Source organism: Pundamilia nyererei, unplaced genomic scaffold (assembly GCF_000239375.1).
Source record: "Pundamilia nyererei isolate P.nyererei 1_Seehausen unplaced genomic scaffold, PunNye1.0 scaffold00024, whole genome shotgun sequence".
NCBI lineage: Eukaryota > Metazoa > Chordata > Actinopteri > Cichliformes > Cichlidae > Pundamilia > Pundamilia nyererei.
The window spans coordinates 4,940,426-4,960,469 of NW_005187425.1; the positions used below are offsets into that span (position 1 = coordinate 4,940,426).

The 20,044-nt window shown below is 39.0% G+C and overlaps 1 protein-coding gene across 2 annotated transcripts in view; it reads right to left on the bottom strand.

Annotated features, from left to right (window-relative positions):
- Positions 1-20,044, bottom strand: part of LOC102215614 (protocadherin-15-like) — a 221,912-nt gene that overhangs the window by 82,601 nt on the left and 119,267 nt on the right. For both annotated transcript variants that reach the window (XM_005727493.1, XM_005727492.1), the window contains exons 8-14: positions 19,862-19,972; positions 17,741-17,911; positions 14,989-15,097; positions 14,745-14,857; positions 11,748-11,954; positions 9,666-9,800; positions 313-462 (exon numbers count right to left, since the gene is read on the bottom strand). In XM_005727493.1, coding sequence (XP_005727550.1) covers positions 313-462; positions 9,666-9,800; positions 11,748-11,954; positions 14,745-14,857; positions 14,989-15,097; positions 17,741-17,911; positions 19,862-19,972 — 996 coding nt within the window. The remainder of the gene's footprint in view (positions 1-312; positions 463-9,665; positions 9,801-11,747; positions 11,955-14,744; positions 14,858-14,988; positions 15,098-17,740; positions 17,912-19,861; positions 19,973-20,044) is intronic.

Here is a 20,044-nt window from a genome sequence, read left to right on the forward strand (position 1 = left end):
TGTTTTATAAGCAAAATACGTAAGCAGGGGGGTTAATTCACGGTCATCGCGAGTGCCTTCCACTACGAATGAACCAAGCTTGTGCACTGAAGATATAGATAAAAGCATTGTCTGTGACTTGTCTGACAGGACTACAGATGAGATGAAGGGCACTATTCCAGCACAATGCACTGGATTGTTGTGGTTATTTGTTTTGAGCATGAAAGAACGTGCGTGAGAGGGATTCTGTGTGATGAGGAAGAAGATGGAGACGTAGCGCGGCGTGCTGGTGCAAGAGGAAAGAAGCAAAAGAATGATTGTTGGATTGATTACCTGTAGCACCGTCTCCCCCGGCTGCATGTTGGTGAAGACTTCAACACTGTAGGAGACCTCTCCAAATGTGGGGGTATTGTCATTGGCATCAATGACCAGGATGTTGACAGTTACTGGCCTGCTCTGCTGGACGCCATCTGACGCCACCATCTATAAACACAAGAAAGAGAAATACCTAATAAAGCGTACACAAGTGAAGTCCATTTTCCTCAGATAAATCATAGATAATTGATTATTTTATTCAACATTAGGCTTTCACTATTTGATAAGCCTAAGTGTCAAATAACGTTTTTACGACCTCAACACCAGTGCTTACAGTTTTCCTTTGTATACGTTCATTTTTCTTTCCCTTGACATTAGAAAAGTGCTTAGAGAAGAAAAGGGAGTGCTCGTCTGAAGCTGCCTAAAGGACAGATTGCAAACTGAACAAACCACATGTTTATTTGTCCCTGGCAGCTCTGATCTCCAGTACTTGGCGAGGTAGAAAGAAAATGGACTGAGCAGAGCAACAAGTGCAGTGTAGGAGAGGGTAGATCTAAACAACAACTGTTGCAGCAGCAAGAAATACATGTTTTGACGCTTTGCACTAAGAGTCAAAATTGAAATGACAAATCCTGCTGGTTATACTGTATATCAGGAGATTGCTTTTAGTAGCAGCTAAACACTCACAGTGAAGGTGTTGAACAGAAACAAATGATAACATATAGAAACGTGCTTTTCCATCCTATCAAACTGTGTTTCTGTTCTTGAGCCAGAACTGAGATGCCAAGAAGTTTTAGGGAGACAAGAAGGAAAGCAGATTTGGATTTACTGAGACAATCCATACTTATACATACTTATATAAATGTGTAAGTACTGACTTATGTAAACCATGTCATGCCTGACTAATATGTTTACTATGAGAAGTGGATTAAACTGATTCCAACTGAGAGGACCCATTTCCGAATGCAGAGGCCAGTAAAATAGACAAAAAAAACTTAATGGGTTGATTGAAAAACCCCCAAAAAACCCCCCAAAAAAACAAGTTTAAATATATAAAAATAAGAATCCAAAAAGAAGAATGAGGACTAAGGTATAAAAATGAAGGGCAAATGGGTTCCCAATAAAACTCATTGGAAATCTAACCTTCAAAGCAAACAAAGCAAACAAAAAGAAATAACTTAAAAATTTATCAAATCTATCACAAAAACTAAACATGAATAGAGCTTGCTTGTTGCAAGAGAAACGAACTAGATAAACACACATTCATATAATACTTTACAAAAATATGCACAAAAAGGTTTTTTTCCCTAAAATCTTGGATACTATCTATAGCCTACATCTAGAGTACAGTTTAATATAAATTAGAGTAATAAATTTGTTAAATAAATTATCCCTGAGAAATACAAACACACACACATTAGTCAAAGAAGTGAATCAATATGTTTTTCAAGGTTAGGTAGAAAGTTTTATAGATTCTGATAAACTCATATTCCAAAAAAGTTTTAAAAGTGAAAAATGTAAAGCCTGTTGTGAGATCAGCCTGAGACATATCTACAAAGCTGAAAACCAAATACTCAAATACTACATAAATATTTAGCATTATCAATTTCAAACACGATAGAGGCAGACTCTATCAGATACTCTATGTTCAGATATTAAGGAGGAGGATCCTGATGGTAGGCAACAGTCCATTTGTTTCATCTTGGTTTCTCTTCCCAGGTCCCTGTTGGGGGCAGGGACTGGAACTGGATAATGAGAGGTCTGGAGTCATGTGTTCTTGGCTTGCACTATCCTCATTGCTGCTCAGAGACCGCACTGGTGGCACTCTCCTTGTCCACATAATTTTGATAGCTATTCGCCCACTTCTAAGAAGGCGGAAGATCTGAGAGGCACGGTAATGCTGGAAGAACACTGTGTTCCTGCCTGCGGTCTCTTAGGTGGTGCCAGGAGATACCAGCCATACGGTTCCTGTTGACTTGCTTCACAGAGCTTTGGCCTAATTTTTCAAACCCCCCCAAAATTAAGAATACCAATATCCCACTATGAACCTTTCACTAAAGTCCACAGGGATAGAAAACAGGGCTGTCCTGTAGTGCTCCTACTAGTCCATGACTACGTTTTCATCCCATGCCTTAGTCTGATCCAGAGGACTGGGTATAACCAACATTTCAAGGTATGTAGATGAATATCTACTGTATAGCTCTGTCAATAATTAAGCTTTATGGCAGGAATCAGAAAGTAAATCAAATTTTTTTTAAGAATATTTCCCTAAAGTAATGGTTTTTTTTAGTCTTATATAAGAGTGAGTTCCTTATTTGTGTTATCAGGCACAAAACTATGTTGTACTATGAGGGAAGACAGGAGCAAGGTTAATATAGCAAAATCTTTCTTCTGAACCTACAGTAAGAACAAAGCATTGAACAAAAGCAGTGTCTCGTGTGAGCTCTGGCTCATAATGTCTTTTGCACAACTAACATTAGGCAACAATTTGTCCACCACGGAGGACAATCCCAGGGTAGGTTGCTGTCAAAACAGCATTTATCTCACTGGTTGTGTGATGCAATCACACAGGCCTAGAGGCCACAGCCGTCCTTCATACTTCACATCTGCCTTATTCTCACCAACAACTCCTCAGACAAATGGGTGGTGCAAATATCTGCACAGTAGAATATTGGGCATCTTTATGCATAGAGTTCTATCAGTGCACTACATCTGAGTCCTTCTGACTCCGTTTTTAAGCATAATACACTGTGTTGACAAATCTGGCACCTTTCTGCATGTGTGAAGAGCTGTTCCTCTAATCTAATCTAATCATGGATTAGTCAGGTACATGGTGTGTAAAGTACTGCTGTCCTGCTGTAGCAGGTGTGTTGTCTAAATTTCATTCAGTTTTTTTTCCACATCACAGGCCTGACTTATCCAAATGACAGCTTATACAGGGGTTAGCTAAGATGAAACAAGACTTATTAAGAGGTCTAAACCCAGATTCTGCTGTGGCAGATCGCCAAACCAAGAAGGTGCTGGATGCATTTTTTGACCCCAGACAGCCAGAAGAAGGGACATTATGGTACCTCTTATTAGAAATTCAATTCAATTCAAAGACACATTCCTGCCATACTGAATGTCTGAACTCATTAACAATTTAACAATTACAACACCACATAGAACAATAGTAGACAAAACTCTTAGCACCCTGTCACCTAAACTAAAATGTGTGTAACATGCATACCGTCCAGGTGGCAATAAAAACTCCTCACGCATTCAAAAGCCACAATCTAACATGTTAATGTAACAGCTCAGACATGTTGCCACGTGATAAACCTTTGGATCAACAAAGACTAGACAAAGAAAAGTTAAAAAGACTTTTCCTTGAAGCACAAACCTCGCTTTCATTCTAAAGATTGAATTAAATCTTACTTCAAGTAAAAAAAAGTTGCCAACAAAAAAAAAAAAAAGGGTTGACTTTTAGTGATTTTCTTTCATGGACCTTCCTATCAGTGTTATACAGACACAGGTGGACACTTCTATTCACCCCCCTCCTCTATTTCAGTCTTCTTATTTTCCCACTGTTTGTGTTCCTTGGATATATTCATTGTACCTCGATCAGCTCTTAAATACAAACTTGTAATATTTACATATATATATTTAATTGTTTAAATCTATTTTTTATAAGGCACCCAGGCACAATAGTGACAACATCTCAGTAGAGGTTAGCAGTGTATCTGTATAGTTAATTTTATTTATATAGTGCCAAATCACAACAAAGGTCGCCTCAATGCACTTTAAACTTATAATAGTCTTAATTTCATGATATGAATACTTCATGTACCACTCTACTATATCAGTGAGCAGATAAAAAACAGCTTTTCAGGAGCTTAAGTGAATTATATCTTTGGACATTCAGTGTACTGAATAGTGTACTGAGAGGAGACTTGTATTAACTTCATTTGTGAAACATAGAGCTTTAATTAACTACGCCACTGAAATGCATGCTGGGTAATGCTAGCTAGCCAAGCAGATCTAATGCTACCCGAGTAAAGACTGATAGAGGATGGAGAAAAAAAGACACAAAGATGGTCCAGAATATTTTGCTGCCAAAAGATGAGCTGTGTTTTCTAACCACAGAATCATTTGTGCCACAAACTTTAGAAAAATAAGTCCAAATGGAGTTCGTTATAAAGTTGCACTTCAAAGCTCTGCTGTGGAAACATTAACACCAGTGAATCATATACTAAGTCTGCAGCAGAAAAACCGGCATTGAGCAAAACTGAAAAGCATAACAAGCAGCCTGTTACGTACTGATCTTACATTAAAGTTTGTATTTTATGTAGTCCTGACAGAAAAACAAATATAAGCCATTATAAATCTAAAATGAAATAACCATTTATGGAAATTATTACTATTAGTAATAATACTACAATTCATAAAGTGAACAAGAAAAAATATAAACAAAAGAAAACAAACCAAAAAAAACAAAAAACTAACAAACCCCAAAACCCACCATGATACAAAGTTTTATTCATACCATCCAGCATCACATCATAATATCTAAATTTAGCTCTAACAAGCCACTAGCATCGAATGCTTCCCTGAACCTCATCTATGTGGTAGTCGACATGGCAAGTCATGGCTCAAGTAGCTAGAGCCTCGAAGACTGGTTGGGCTGTCGACTTACCCCGTGGGTGTAGTGAACATGCTTGCCTTCTACTGACTCACACAGCCCTAGACTTAATGCGTGCTGCAGGTGTAACGAGTAAAAAGACAAACTGTGGTGCACACACGCTGCCAGTAGCCAGTGGCACATCCTACCTTTTTAATATAGCAAAGCAGTAGAAAAGGTGTGTCCATTAGGGTTACAGCAGCATCACTGTATCACTGTGCTACAGAATTGATTTTATTTGATATAGTTTATTATTATATTATTTAGAGTTTGGACAATTCGTACAAGCTTAATGTCTTGTCATTTTTCTCGTAATTCTTTTTAGGTAGTCTAATTCTCCAGACTTCTTCAAGGATATCCTAAAGTTCTTCTTTGGTGTTGACTGCCTTTTGTTTTATTTTCAGTTTCAATAATGTCGAGGTCCAAGCTCTGGAGAGGCCAAGCCATGATTGACGATGTTCCACTGTGTGTTTTTCTATCCAGGTATTCTTTTACTGCATTGGCAATGTGTTTGGGATCATTGTCATGCTGAAAAATGAAGCTGTTGCCAGTCAGATGCTTTTGGTATTGCACGATGGATGAAAATCCAACAATACTTTTCTGCATTCATAATTCCATCAATTTTGAAAAAATCCCCAATGCCACTGAATGAAATGCAGCTCACAACTGTGACAGAGTCTCCCCTGTCTTTTATAGATAGCTGCAGACACTCTCTGCTGACATTCTCCATATATTTTGACAACAATGAACAAAAAATTTGAAATTTGGATTTGTCACTCCATAAGACTAGTGGCCTCTGATTTTCAGTCAACTTTGTGTGTTCTCCTCTGTTTTCTGTCTTTAAGAATGCCTTCTTGACAGCCACCCTTCCACTAAGACCATTTCTGATGAGGCTTCGGCAAACAGTAGATGGACCAATTGAAGGGCCAGAAGTATCACTCAGGTCACGTGTCAGGTCTTTGCTGAATTTGTTCCTATTTTTCAAAGACATGACTTTGAGATACTACTCATCTGCTGTGGATAGTTTTTATGCCTGCCACTTCTCTTATCCTCCACTCGTCCAGTGCTCTTAAATTTTTAAGGGCACACTGCACACCATGCTGAGTTTCTGACTAATGGTCCTTCAGGAACTTGTTCATTCAAAAATGGTGTCACCTTTACTCTATTTCATAGATTCAAGAGAAGAAATGGGAACTTGAAGCGTTTTTGTGAGATGCTGCTAGTAACAAAGTGGTTAAACATGTAATTTAAAATACATTTTTATTAAGTTGTCTGTTATATGTAGATCTTTTTAAAAGAAAAGTATCTCTTTAAGTATTTTATTGTTTTTTTTAAATTACTGAGTGATTTATTGTCAAAATGGTCTAAAAATGGTCAGGTATAAGGACTTGGACTGAAAAAGACTGAAAAGCAGCCAATGTTAAAATAAAAACTTTCAAAAGACCCTCAGAAACCCTGGAGAACTACTGCTCAAGACCACTAAAAATACCAGCACCTGCCTAGGGATGGGTATCGTTTAGGTTTTATCCGATACCGGTGCCAAATCGGTACTTTTGAAACGGTGCCGGTGCTTAAACGGTGCTCGAACTGGTGCTTAAAGAATGGAGAACACAAACTTTGTCCAAAAACCTCACATGCACAGCTGTTTTTTGTAAAAAGATAACAATGTGTGCCTTTTCTGCAGCTATGTGGCATATATGGCATCACTCTTGGCTGGAAGCAGTGCTTAAACAATGGAAAAACCACAAACTTAAACCCTCTCATGTTTAACTGTTTCCCACTTTTTCTTTGGTCATTTTAGCCTTTTTGTCCAGGGTGAAGGGAGCATCTGCCATCAAACAAGAAGACAGCCGCATGTAGCTATGATGATGTTTGCTAGTTCACCTTACATGCATTAATGTAATAACGTGGTTAGCCTACTCAACGTAAATTACACACGAACAACATGAAGCTACTCACGCAGAGAAGAACGGCTGCTGCTGCCATCATCATCCTCATCATTTCTGCTACACTGGCAGGGCTAGGGGCCAGGACTCTATTCTTCGGGTTTTTGGGGATGTTGCTCCGGGTCCGATAACTGGCAACCCACCCGACGTGCACGGTGTGAGGTCTCGCAGCAAGCTATCAAATACGGCGCATTTCTCGGCTTTTAAAAAAACCGCTATGCATCGCCAGCTGTTTAATCGGATTCTTGGTGTTACCTCCTTTGACAGTATCACAGTATCAGCTTAAAGCACTTGTTGCAGGCTGCTGAGTTTGCATATTTTGCTGTGAAGTACAGCCAGACTTTTGACCGCTTCGCCTTGGGCATTTTTAATCTGTAGCTCTGCTCTAACAGAACGTACGTACCTGGCCCCGCCTACTATCCTCGGAAACGTAAAATGATTGGCTAGAAGTGTATCACAGCTCAGGAAAAAAAAAGCACCGAAATAAAGCACCGAAATGTGTCCGGTGCCATCATGGCACCGGACACCGGTACCCATCCCTACACCTGCCTGTGCAGTAGATGAACCTATGGTATAAATGTGATAATCCTAGGAGATTTTCAGAAACCCTGACCTCTGACCTTGAGGTGGAGATCAATGGGACTCAAACTTGTCCGAGATTTCAGTGGCAGCACCTATGGTATGAGTTTGAAAATTCCAGGTGATTTCTTGAGTTATCCCATCATAAGATTTTCAGAAAACTTGGCCACTGTCCTTGAGGTCAGAGATCACTGAGATTTGAATTACCGCATTAACAAACTTGGGTGTCTACGCCTGCTGGCCGGCGTGTGACGACAGTACCCCATCAGCCTTTGATGGCTGAGGGATAAAAAGCACAAGAAAGTCTGGCTCCCTAGAAGCAAAACATAATGAAAACATTGGTGGTTCAAGACATTTGCACGGTACTGAATATTGTAATAACAGTACAACATAGCGCCCCGATAATCAGTGACATACATTATAATGTAATAAAAAAACATTAATTAAAAAAATCAAACAGAAAATGAATAAATGAAACTCACTAAAAATATATCTCTAGAATTTATTCAAAACCTTTATAGCATTTAATAAGCAACTTGTCTGTTCAAGTGAAGCGACATGAAGAGGATGTTACCAAAAGATAGTAGAACAACTGCTTCTAATGATCCGAGAAGGGAATTTCTCTCTTTTACATGTGATACTGAATAAAGACCTTTCTACAAAGCTGTGCCAAACATGGCTATCTAAAAAACGCAACACAATCAGCCCACAACTGACAGCTTCTCAGCTTCTCTGTAAAGTGTTGTCAGAATGGATCTTGAGCTCAAAAGCATTCTTAGCACTTACCAGCTTTTAAGCTTCTCATATATCCAAACCAGAGAGAAACCAAAGAGGATAAATAAAGCTGAGCACACACAGCACAAAAGGGTCAACAACGCACACACATAATAAATAAAACATTCCTTCATATACCGCTGGTGCTGATGTCCAAAGCACTTTCACCAACTCAACCAAATCCAGCACTACACCAAAATCAACGGCACACAAAAGCATCCGAGTTCAAACTTCTGCGGTCCCCGGGGAAACATTTCCAGCAAGCTTGCTGTAGTATCACTGCTGGTTTGCTAATACCCCTGGATAAACAAGTTGCTACCTCTCTAAGCCAAAACACTTAAAATTGGTGAACCAGACTGCTAATGTGAAATTAATAACAATGAAAACATCAGATAAAACATAGCTGTGGAGCTCAGTGAGACTGAACCATTTCATATGATATACAAATTACAGGGTTCCAATAAATTTGAATGACTTGTATTGTGAGTCAAAGTCAAAAAGAAGAAAAGAAGAAACAAGAAAGCCAACATGGACAGTGCAAACAAAATTTTGATTATGATCTGAGAGCCAGAAGCGTTTTGTCTTGTTTTTACAGATTTAGGAAGTGGTGTGCAAGAAGGCCGAGAAAGACAAGAAAATAATTCAAACACAAGTAACTTAAGGAGCTTATTCATATACCATATACCTGACTACATTCAAGAGTAATAGAGAAATCTATAGCAAATAAAGAAGAACAAAGGGAATAGAGAAATAGCAAGAAGAGTACAGGTCTAGTACAATTCAACTTTTGGTGAAATACTAATTGTTAATGGGCAGATCATTACTTAATAACAGGATAATTCTACATGTATAGTTAATAACGCTAAGCACACAAAAGATTAAAGATAATATACGAATGAATCATCAGTTTAACATTTCATGGCTATTTTCAAGTTTCAGAGTACAACTCTCTGTTAGAGTTTTCTGTATTTGCAGGATGTTTTTCTTGCTTCATGGATGATGTTAACCTGATCAATAAGCTACTTGATTTTGTTTTATGATTTATCTGGGATTTGCCACCCCTACAATGTTTCTCACATTACAGTTTCTGTGTATAGTATTAAAATCTATGCATTGTTACATAACATTAAAATAAACATGCACCACAAATCTTACTGAGCATACAAAACCGATATGCCTCTGGTCCACTGTTGGATGGAAATGTATAAGTGGACAAACTGCCTCACTTCACTGCTATGGGTCCACTAATAAAGGTCATATTGCTCTGGAAGTGTCAGGTCAGCTTTGTATCTCCAAGTGCCTCTTGGTACATGGCTAATCTTGAACTTCTATTTAAATACACAAAATGGAAGATGTGGGTCACAGTACTCGAGTGCAGTTGTGCAGATAGCTACACTGAGTTGTGGGCCTACCGTGAAAGTATAGACCATCTGCGTCTCCCGGTCCACAGGTTTGAGGAGCCTCAGGTAGCGGATTATCCCAGTTGGGGTCAGGCTGAAGATCATGGTGTAGTCATCCAGGGTAATCGTCACCATGGGGTCTTTTGTCTTCCGAAAGAAAGATATACAAAAAAAGAAACATGTTGCCATGGTGACATGACTGTTTCATAATTTATTTTTCGAAGGCCGCAGCTGTGGAGCTGAGAAACCTATCAAATGGTACATTTTGATCTGCCAAAGAGTTGGAAAAAGTAATCTGTTGGCAGGTCACCCATCTTTCTAGAGAAAATAGAGAAGAAGGCAATGAGCCCTAAACCAATGTCTTTTTAACATTAATGAAACACTCAAAGAACCCCACATCTTTATGAATGTGACTGTATCATGAAAGCAATAGAAAGGCGTCTTTACTAATTACTACACCTGTTCCTTTAGGGGGGAAAATTAAGCAGGCAGGATATGGGGTTTTCAGCTTTTGGTTTACGGTTTCCAGATGAAAACAAAAAGCTTGAGAAACATTTTGAAAAAGAGTCATTTTGATAACGATCACTGCTGTGTTAATACAACTGTGGTCCACTGCTGCAAGTCGGCTTCGATTCACATCCATCAATGAGTCCTCTTAAGAGAGTTTGGTAAACATCGGGACTGGGTGGCTTATTGATTTTGTTATCTCTGTTTCCACTTTGATGTGTTAATCTTCTGCAAAGACTTGCTATGTATTGAAAGATGAACTAAAGGTAGTAATCATTTGTTTTAGCTGCGTGTCACTGTGCGAGTCTAACAGTGCAGTGAGTGAGTTAGAGTTCTCCACTGAGGTGGATGCACACATGCACGCACACTTTGTAAGCTGTCAAAGAAATGGTTAACACCCCACACGGAAGAATCAATTTGTAAAGTTTTGATTTTAGAAATGCAGAAACAGCAATCTGCACATTAAAAAAGACACTCCAATCAAAGCAAAACACTCCAAACACACACTCCAATTCCAGTACAAAAGTCAGTACACAGCTTGATTGATGTACAACACACCAATCATTACAGGAGACCCGATTACAATTTAATTGATCATTTGTGCAATTCTGCAGTAAAAAGAGGAGGAATTCTGCAGGAGATGGAGTTTTTTTTTCAAATACAAAGCAGGATTATGAAGTTGGTAATTAGACGCTGAGAATGTCTCCAGCAGTGATCAGTGCTCTGAATGTATTCTTACTTTTCACACCATGATGCATGCATTAAAAATAGGTATGTCCCAAATCAGTTTTGGTAAAAGGGAAACAGCAGTACTGATCTGTATCGGCTACATGAAGTGAAGTTTAAATGAATGAGATTCGCATTGACATTGTGCCAGATCAGGTAAAGCGAATGGGCAAAATAAATACAACTAAAAGGAATGCATTTAACCTTTTGTTTGAAGTGGAAATCAAGCAAGGAAATGTCTCGTTCCAAAGACTTATACATGTATTTTTAAATCTTTGGCCATCATATCACATTAGAAAGAAACCAGCTGAAGCCATGTTGCAAGTTTAAAGCAAAACTATTAAGCCAAATCTCTGAATTCAATTTCCTTTACTAATAACAGAGGCCCAGCACAGGCCCACTTTAAGTTATTAAGTGTACACACTGCAGCTGCATAATGCAGGAAAACATGAATATTGGATTAAACTCAGCATCAAAAGCTAGTCAATCTTTAAAATGATTTGCATCAAAGATTAGAGCACAAAACTGGATCAGGACATCCCTTTATAACATTGTGTGGGTTTGAGTGCGTGTGTGAGTTTGTGCGTGCCACAGCATTTAAAATCAGCCCTTTTACCTACAGGTGTAACACCGGGAGCCAGCTGTAACAACAAAACAAATATAGCGGGACAATGACTCATGCACATGTTATTTTCTGTGAGTACGCGATACAAGCACATGAATAAATGTGGCTCTGTCCTCAATATTTAATCAATGCACTACAAGTACTTTGTGTTTGTATGCACACATGCATGGATGGGCATCTTTAAAGACTAAGCGACAGCAAGCTTAGGCTGATAAAGCCTCTCTTTCTCTCTGTACCTCCTCAATGTCATTATCCAAAGCGACGATTCCCAGGGGGGCGGTAAGGTTGGCACTGGCTGAGATAGTCGTACCAACTGGGGAGGACTCACTCACATAGCCCTGATAGGTAGCAAACTGGAAATACGGTGCCTGGTTGTTCTGATCCAAGATTTCAACGATGACTTTAGCATATGCTGGGAGGGGATGACCATTATCCTGTTCAGCCTTGGGAGAGGGAAAAGAAAGAATAAGGGTGAAAGTCACACTGTGGAAAATACCATATCAACAAGACTACTCTGCTGGAAAGTTATGCTGTTCCAACTCTCATGCAGGCACAGAAATAGAAAGGCATAATTTCTCTGAGTGTCATTTCAATTTTAAAAAAGCTATATTGACTAAATTTAATCAGGGGTCCATTTAGGATTAGAACTTAGTAATTACCGGGGCATTTAACAGAAATACCATCCTTTGTAGGAGAGGGACTGCAATTAGTGGCACTCCTTTGCTGTCAAATCAGTGACCAGTGATAGAAGGAGGCTCTTGGGAATATTACGAGCTGATTCAATGCCAAAATTAACCACTTCACTATTAAAAAGCCTCGTACCAAATCTGTCTGCATTGCTGAAGGTGAAAAATCCCTGTTTTTCTGTAAAGGTTCTCTGTCTTCTGAATCAACCACAGAGCAGTCTGATATAATAAAATCCCCATTTACAGCTCATCTATTCAGCATGTCAATATCCTCAACCAAAAACAGACATGCAGCACTCAGCTATGGAACAGAGCTTAGAGAAATGTTCTGTTACAAGACCACTGAAAGAGTGAAAATTACATTGCTCAATCAGGTATCAGTCCATTTGTGAAAAAAACAAGTTTCTTGAAAAATCGAGTTCCCATTACATAAAATCAATATGTCCTCTTAAGCTATTAAAATGTTTACAAACTAAATCTGGAAAGATAAATCCAGAGCTGTAAAATCTCCAAGAAATGCACAAGTGAAACATGAACCTGCATCCAAAATCAGTTTGCATTTGTGCCATGTACAGAGAAGCACACAGCAAACTAGAGGAATCCATAACAATCACAACAATGTAAACAATCCTTCCACTTCATTTTGCTGCACGGCTGGTGGGTGACATGGCCACTTTAGTAACATAGTACATTTCCATAAATCAGTATGTTGTCTCAGCCATTCAAACTGCACAAAACCTAATGAAGCTGAACTTACACTAGAGTCGAATCTGACACTGCCATGTCCCAGTAAGAGGAAACTTAATGAATGCGGTCTGGTCAGGCTGTCACTACAATCTTTCGCCTCCTAAGTACATATGTCACTTTTGCCACCCACACTGGGATGCTTCAGAAACATTAAGGCTTTGAAAATACAGAAGGAGTGGGGGACTAAGGGAACATCAGTTCAGGCCATGACCTGGAACTAATTCAGCACATTAGCTCAATTTCACTGGGCTTGTGTTGCAGAGTGCCAATTATAAGAAATGTAAGCGCTTGTACTGCAAAATTGTAAACAGCAGGTTCCCCATGACTTCATGTTTACTGCCTTATGTGTATAGCTTACTATGGGGAAAAGAAAAAAACCCCACTTGTAGCATATTCAGTTGAGCTTCCCTCCAGCTGAGATTCATACCTGTTATTATTTCAATCACAATCTCATGTCAGATTCTCTTCCCCAAACATCTTCTACTTATCCCCTTATCAAAGTGATAATAAGAACACCAGCACTATACTGACCCAGAGATCCAATCTGCTCATACAAACGCCTGAGGGAAAAAACAAAAATGCTGTCATCGACAGCCATAACATACACTTCACATACAGTGTTCCCTCATGATTCAGAGTGCCATTTCTTCATTCTCTTACTTTCACCAAGCCGTCACGTCTGCCTTTGACATTTGGCTTAATCTCACCGCAGTCACCTTAGTAGATGTACCTAAGTCAACATCAGTGATGACTTTTAAAACATAAAGCACATGTTGTCTAAAATAGGCTCCTGCTTATTTAACTGTTACCTTACCTAAAGCATTAACTATGCAGAACCTTCAAGGCACAAAAGTCTAATTCTTACTCACCTGCTCCTTTGAATCCTAGAATAATCATTCCTTGCCCTGTACATGAATCAGGTAGATGAGGCTCCATCTACCATCTTCCAGACACGTCTCTCTCTCTATCTCTCTTGGTCTTTTCCTCCTTCCCCTCTGAACCGTCTCCTTTCCTCAAGCTATGCACAATCATCCCAAAGACATGCAGAAAGCTTCTCATATGATCAGCCTCCCTTCTTCTTGTGGAAATCTTCCTCTCATCTCTTTGCTCCCCAGCTATCCCAGTAAATAGCACGTTACACACTGCTCAGAGGTGTCTAGAGGTTAGTGATGGGTAGATGGAAAGTTCATCTGCACTGCTGCACCAGCAGCACATAGGCAATTCCTGACTATGCTCTAAATTAAGATTCATGAAGGCACAGCAGCCTGTCCTGCTAAGTCCATAAATCATAAGAGATTTTTCACCCCCAGCTCCTAAGGAGCTAAAGATAAGGTTAATGGCCTTCAGGACAGAGGTTATCTGGGTAGAACAGGTAAGGGTGCACGCTAAAGTTTTTAAGAGATGAGTCAAACTTAATCTCGCAAAAGCCCATTAAAAATAGAAGAGAATTGAAATCTTGAATAAAGTAGTGTTGTTTGCCTAATGTGAAGGAAGGAGAGAAATCAATATTTTACCTTTAGCTGATGAAACAGACAATGAGGCTCTATCACGGTAAATGTTTTAACAATCCTTGTAGGACTGCGCATGTCTAATAGTTGACACTAATTTACTGCAAATTTTTGCAAATGCAATTTGTCGTAATTACTAACATTACACTGCACTGTTACATAAATGTAGTGAACAGGCTTTGTATTGAGGTTAAGTTTAATGAGATTTCTCAAGAACTGTGTCTGTGTAGGGCAGATTGAAACAATTCAACTTTCGAGGAATGAATAAGTCAAATATACTTTTATACTTTACCTTGATGACTAATGTGAACTTTTGATACAAGTCCCGGCTGATTGGCTGCAGGACGCGCATTTCTGCAGTGGTTTTGTTCAAAGAGAAATATGCTGCATATGTGTTTGGTTCACCTGCAATATAAAATAAGAACATTTATGGTAGAATCAACCCCAGAAGAAATATTAAAAAGGAAAATCATGGCATCAGCTCAGCCAAAGACATTAAAAGTGTAAAAATCAATGAAAATACGTGATGAACCTACCAACTAGGATGTAGTAGAGAATGTTTGGTCTGGCACTTGGGGGCTGTATATTTCTGTCCATGTCCACAGCACGGATCGGAGGGGTAACATTCAGTGGGTTCAGTTTGCTCTGCAACAAGGGGTGGCTGAGTCAACAATACAGCAACATAATCAAAATGCAAATTGATTAATTTCCTCTAGATCTCACTGTTGCATGGATCACCTAAAATAACTCTGACTGCATTTTTATGCAGAGCAAAAAAAAAAAACCCGGAAACTGTTCTGCAATAGAAAATTCCTCTTTAAAAAAAGATCTGCCCCAGAAAGTTTTCTGTGTGCTCTATATCAATATTTTGGTTGCTGTATAATCTTATGTGATGTTTTGCACAGTCCTCGCAACTCTGCTCTTCCACATAAAAACAGCATTCTCCAGAGAAGCTACTCTACGCTTTCAGCCCAGCCCATTAAAGTGCTTTCTGCCTTAAAGTAGAGCCGCTGTGATTAGACGTCGCCTCAGTTCCACCTGCTTATACACTATAGCACTTATTAATATTAACTGATAGGAGAACTGCTGTTATTGTGCAGTGCTGTGCCTTGCTGGCTTTTCTTTTGCGCCTCTAGTGAATAACACTAGAAATGTAGAAAGCTACAGCCATGTGTTCCTTTCCCACATTTTGATAGTATCAACTCTTCTTCTCACCTTTAGAAAAAAATATATAACCTGCTGGCTATATACTTCAGTAAGCTTGTTGGTAAGCACCATAACATAATGATAAGAATAAGGAAAACAATGAACCGAAGCTTATAGATTTCTTATTTCCATGCATGTAAATGTACCTGATAGTGTTGGACATAAAAGATAATCTGCTAGTGGTGCTTTAGGATAATTTCCCCCGCTTATGCACACTCATACATCATCAGCACTAACTACCTTGGCTTTACCTTTATGCATTTGCATCAACATATGGTTAAGTGGGAATATGTTTAGCACATCACATTTAAGAATACCTTTCCTCATGCAAAACGCCTCCATATGGCTGACACAGTATGTGCGTGTATGCTAAGGGGCCACTGCTAAACTTCCTTAGTGTAGATAGGCACATGGCTAACAGCTCACTGGAAGAAGAATCCCTCCCTGAGGGGGTATATTTATATCCATCAGCTCTGGAGTAATCCTTACACCCCTCCCCAACCAACCCTCTCGCTTTTACAATGTCTGGAGGTGCGCTAAATCAAATCTCCCTAGCTCTGCACAATGATGATTAGCTATAATACCCTCCTTCAGCAGTCATTATCCAGGGGACTCCAGAGCCCACATTATATCCCCCCAGGGCAAAAAATAAATACAGATCAACTTAATAATGTCTGTCTAGCTATTGTGATTAATTACAATACACTCATCAATTATGAGAAGACAATTCTCCCAGTGGAGAGACATGTTAGTGTTACACTGCAAAATTCCCCCCAAAAAATAAATAAAAGAAAGAGAAAAAAACCCCCAAACAATCAGAGACCAAATCAGAAGTTGTATAAGCATGTATATCGACAGTAAAGGGTAAGGAGGTATGGTGAACCCATGCTGTGTTCACAGGAGGAAAAAAACAAACAAACTGCTAAACAGATGATGAAAAGCTTTGGTTTGTGTAGCTGGTGCTGCCGTGTCTTGCATAACAGTCTGAAAACCTTTTATCATAAATAATAAATTACAAACTATCAATGGAAGGTCTGGACAAACAACTGTGACTCACTATGCCACCCTAAATAAAAAATGCAACTTTAGGGTTTTGTTTTTTTTAAATACCCATCTATATATATCCCACTGTGTCTTTATTGCAGGCTTTTGTGTTATTTAGTGTCACACTCTGGCTCCATTCAATATAATTTGATTCCATTCATCTCTCATGTTCGGAACATGTCACCACAGTACACTTAAGCCATACTTGATGAAACCGTTTCCTCGCAACTGCCTGAGCTGAGCTAAATGAATCCGATAATTCCTCACAATGCAGCTGCTCCAACTATAAGTGTGTTGGTTAGGAAAATTATACTTAAAATAACAAGAAAAACATTAACCATATACAGGAATAAGAGTAGGCTACTGGAAAGCAGATTCACATTCATGGCCATATAAATGGGGGGATATTTAAGCTAACCACAACACAAAAAGGTCTAAAATAAAAGGAGCGCTTCTACCTTCCTCTGAGGAAACCGCAGCTTGATTCACTTTTGTTCATTCTAATGACTATTACATGCATGGAGATACACAGCAAATATAAAATATGTTTTATAAATAAACAACTAATCGTGTATAGACTAACATAAATTCTGTTGGTGCACTAGTTGCTCTCGCCACCTCGGATCTATATGAATTTCCCTCTCTTTTTCCCCTCAATGGTTTTTAGATGTGATCCCAAGTCATCTCATGCTTCAGTTTAATTTGTGAGTACAATGGAAAACAAAATGCAGTAATAAACTGCAAATTGTACTCTGTCTTCAGGTGAGGAGGCAAAGACAAGGTATAATGAGGCAATTAGGGTATTTAAAAGGCGTGACATAGATTAACATATAACAAGAATGTGAACATATGGCACAAATGTCTCACAAATCTGAATAGCATGTATACTGTGCATATGCACACATACAGAATGACAGGTAAAAATCCAGCCTCCATGCATGAAAACATAAACATGCATATATTAGCAGGAGGAAATCTGTTAAAATGACCTTGTGGAATAGCAGTGTGTTCACACTTGCCTGTCTGCCTGGCTCTTACCGGTTCAGTGAATTCAGGGATAGCAGCATGGTAGGTGAGGGGGTTGCAGTCACGAGTGTTGTTCACTAAAACACAAGGCAGGAACATGGGACCCAGGTCGTCTCCATCCTCGACATCCACAGTCAAAGTTGCGGTAGCTGTTAGTCGGTTAGGGGGGAATGGAGCGCGGTCCTGGAAGACAAGCAAATGTCTACAGATTGAGTAACTTTCTGAAGCAGTCGAAGAATCCAAAACTACTTCATGATTTGGTCTCATGTGTCTATACTGAAATCTCCTGAAATATACCTGAACACCCTGACAAGCTTTAGTCATGCATTTACGCTAATTCTTTAGCACTGAGTCTTTACAACTTGAATGGAGACATACATCATCTCCAGCTATGTTTTAAAATGATAGCCTCACTGCTGTTCGGCAACGGCAGAAAGCATTTCAGCTTCCACCTTCATATTTCTTTCACTTTCTACAACTGTGGCAATTTTTAAAGGGCTGATATCTCACTGTACAAGAAAAAGCTTCATCACTTCGGGGTGTCTCATGAGTATCCAACCATATACTAAAGGTGGTGTGTGTCATTTTTTTTCTCCAAACATCTGCACAACTTTAAATAACCATCTTTAAATCACTCAGGGAACACTGGCAGGATGAATTGGGCACTGAAATTACAGAAAGTATGGAAGACTGTCGTACTTCTTCTATAAATGCTTTGCATATTTCGATACAACTCAACTCACAAGTTTCATAGATGGCTTTTCTCATACCTAAACCCTCTGAGTGAAATATCAATTAACACTATCTCGCCGTTTATAAAGTTAGATGCCTGACCTGCTTAATGTTTTGTTTCATAGCAACTTTACAGACTTTAAATGAGACTGAAGAGCACTTATCAACATTCATTAAGAATCTTTTCTTACACAAAAATACAGCTCTGTACAATAAAACACCGACAGGGCGCAGCTACTCTTAAAGATTCCCCCGTAGTATTGTTGCTTCCTTGAGTGGTATCCAGAGAAGTGAGCAGCACAGCACTTCAAAGATTTACGTTCTCAGTATAATTGAACTCTTGACACAAGCAGTGCAGAGTTCTAGTAAATACCATGTCTTCTTCCTTTTCTTTACCCTGACATCCTTTTGCAAGAGAAAATGAAATCCCCCTGGAGGACCTCTCGCCAGTTCAAAGAGTTGAGTCTTTTGCTCTTTCATGCAGGAAATGTAGAGAATAGAGTACGAGTTGAGTGTTAAATGATTATCTGTCCTGCAACACTTCACCTCACAGTATAGGGTGTTATATTTGACCGCTGCTTGTTAGGGAAAGCGGCTCTGTAATGGGTAATTAGGAAAAGATACTATGATATGAATCATGGTACATGTTGCCAGGGGAGAGGTTCGATATTTTAAGATCTGGATGTTGGCCGAGAAGGCTTTGAATCATTCAGCTTGGGTGTTGCTTTGATTGATGTGATTGGCTACCACCTGTGCTGGAACACTTGAATCAACACAAATCAGCTCGTGCCTGAAAAGTTAAACTTTTCATAACACTTCACTAGTAACTAGTAAGTAACTCAACTAAATCAAAGCAACAGCCCATCATTATGAGACTAGCAACACACAACATCAATTATTCAGAGTGAATGGCGAGGAAGCTTCAGTGCAAGTCATACTGAATTAAGAATTATCCCCCCCCCCTTCACTTGTCCAAAAATCCATAATTAAATAAATTATAAATCAAACCTGTTCTGGTATACCAACTATGTTGAAGGCAGCTTAAAGCAAAACAAAACTAAAACAAAACCCTGGAGGGTTCATTTTTCTCAACACTGCATCACGATCAACCTGAATATAATCTATTAAATACAAAATGTGCGTACACTGACTTCATCAAAGCAGCAAGCTACTGGCTTCATATTTATTTTGATCTAATTCAAATAAAATATCACAACATTTAGAGAAATGGTTTTAGTGACAACAAAAGTTCTTTAACCTCAAGTGCACTGTGGAGGCAGACACACTCAAAAGCATCTATAAATCATGGCCTATTTATACATAATGACCCCATTCGTCAATCTGAACTCATGCAACTCAACTCAGTATAGGCTGTTTGTGTATGCAGATGCGTTTGCTTACATTGGCTTGGACCAAAACCAGGTACCGTGTTCTGTCCTCGTAGTTTAGTCTCTCTGCCAAAATAATGTTTCCTGAAAGGCTGTTGCTGACTGCTACTGTTCTGTTAGATGCCTGAAAGAGAAAGCCATGGACTGTGATTAATAAAGAAATCTGCATTTGTGTAGAAGATGCTTATTATGATGT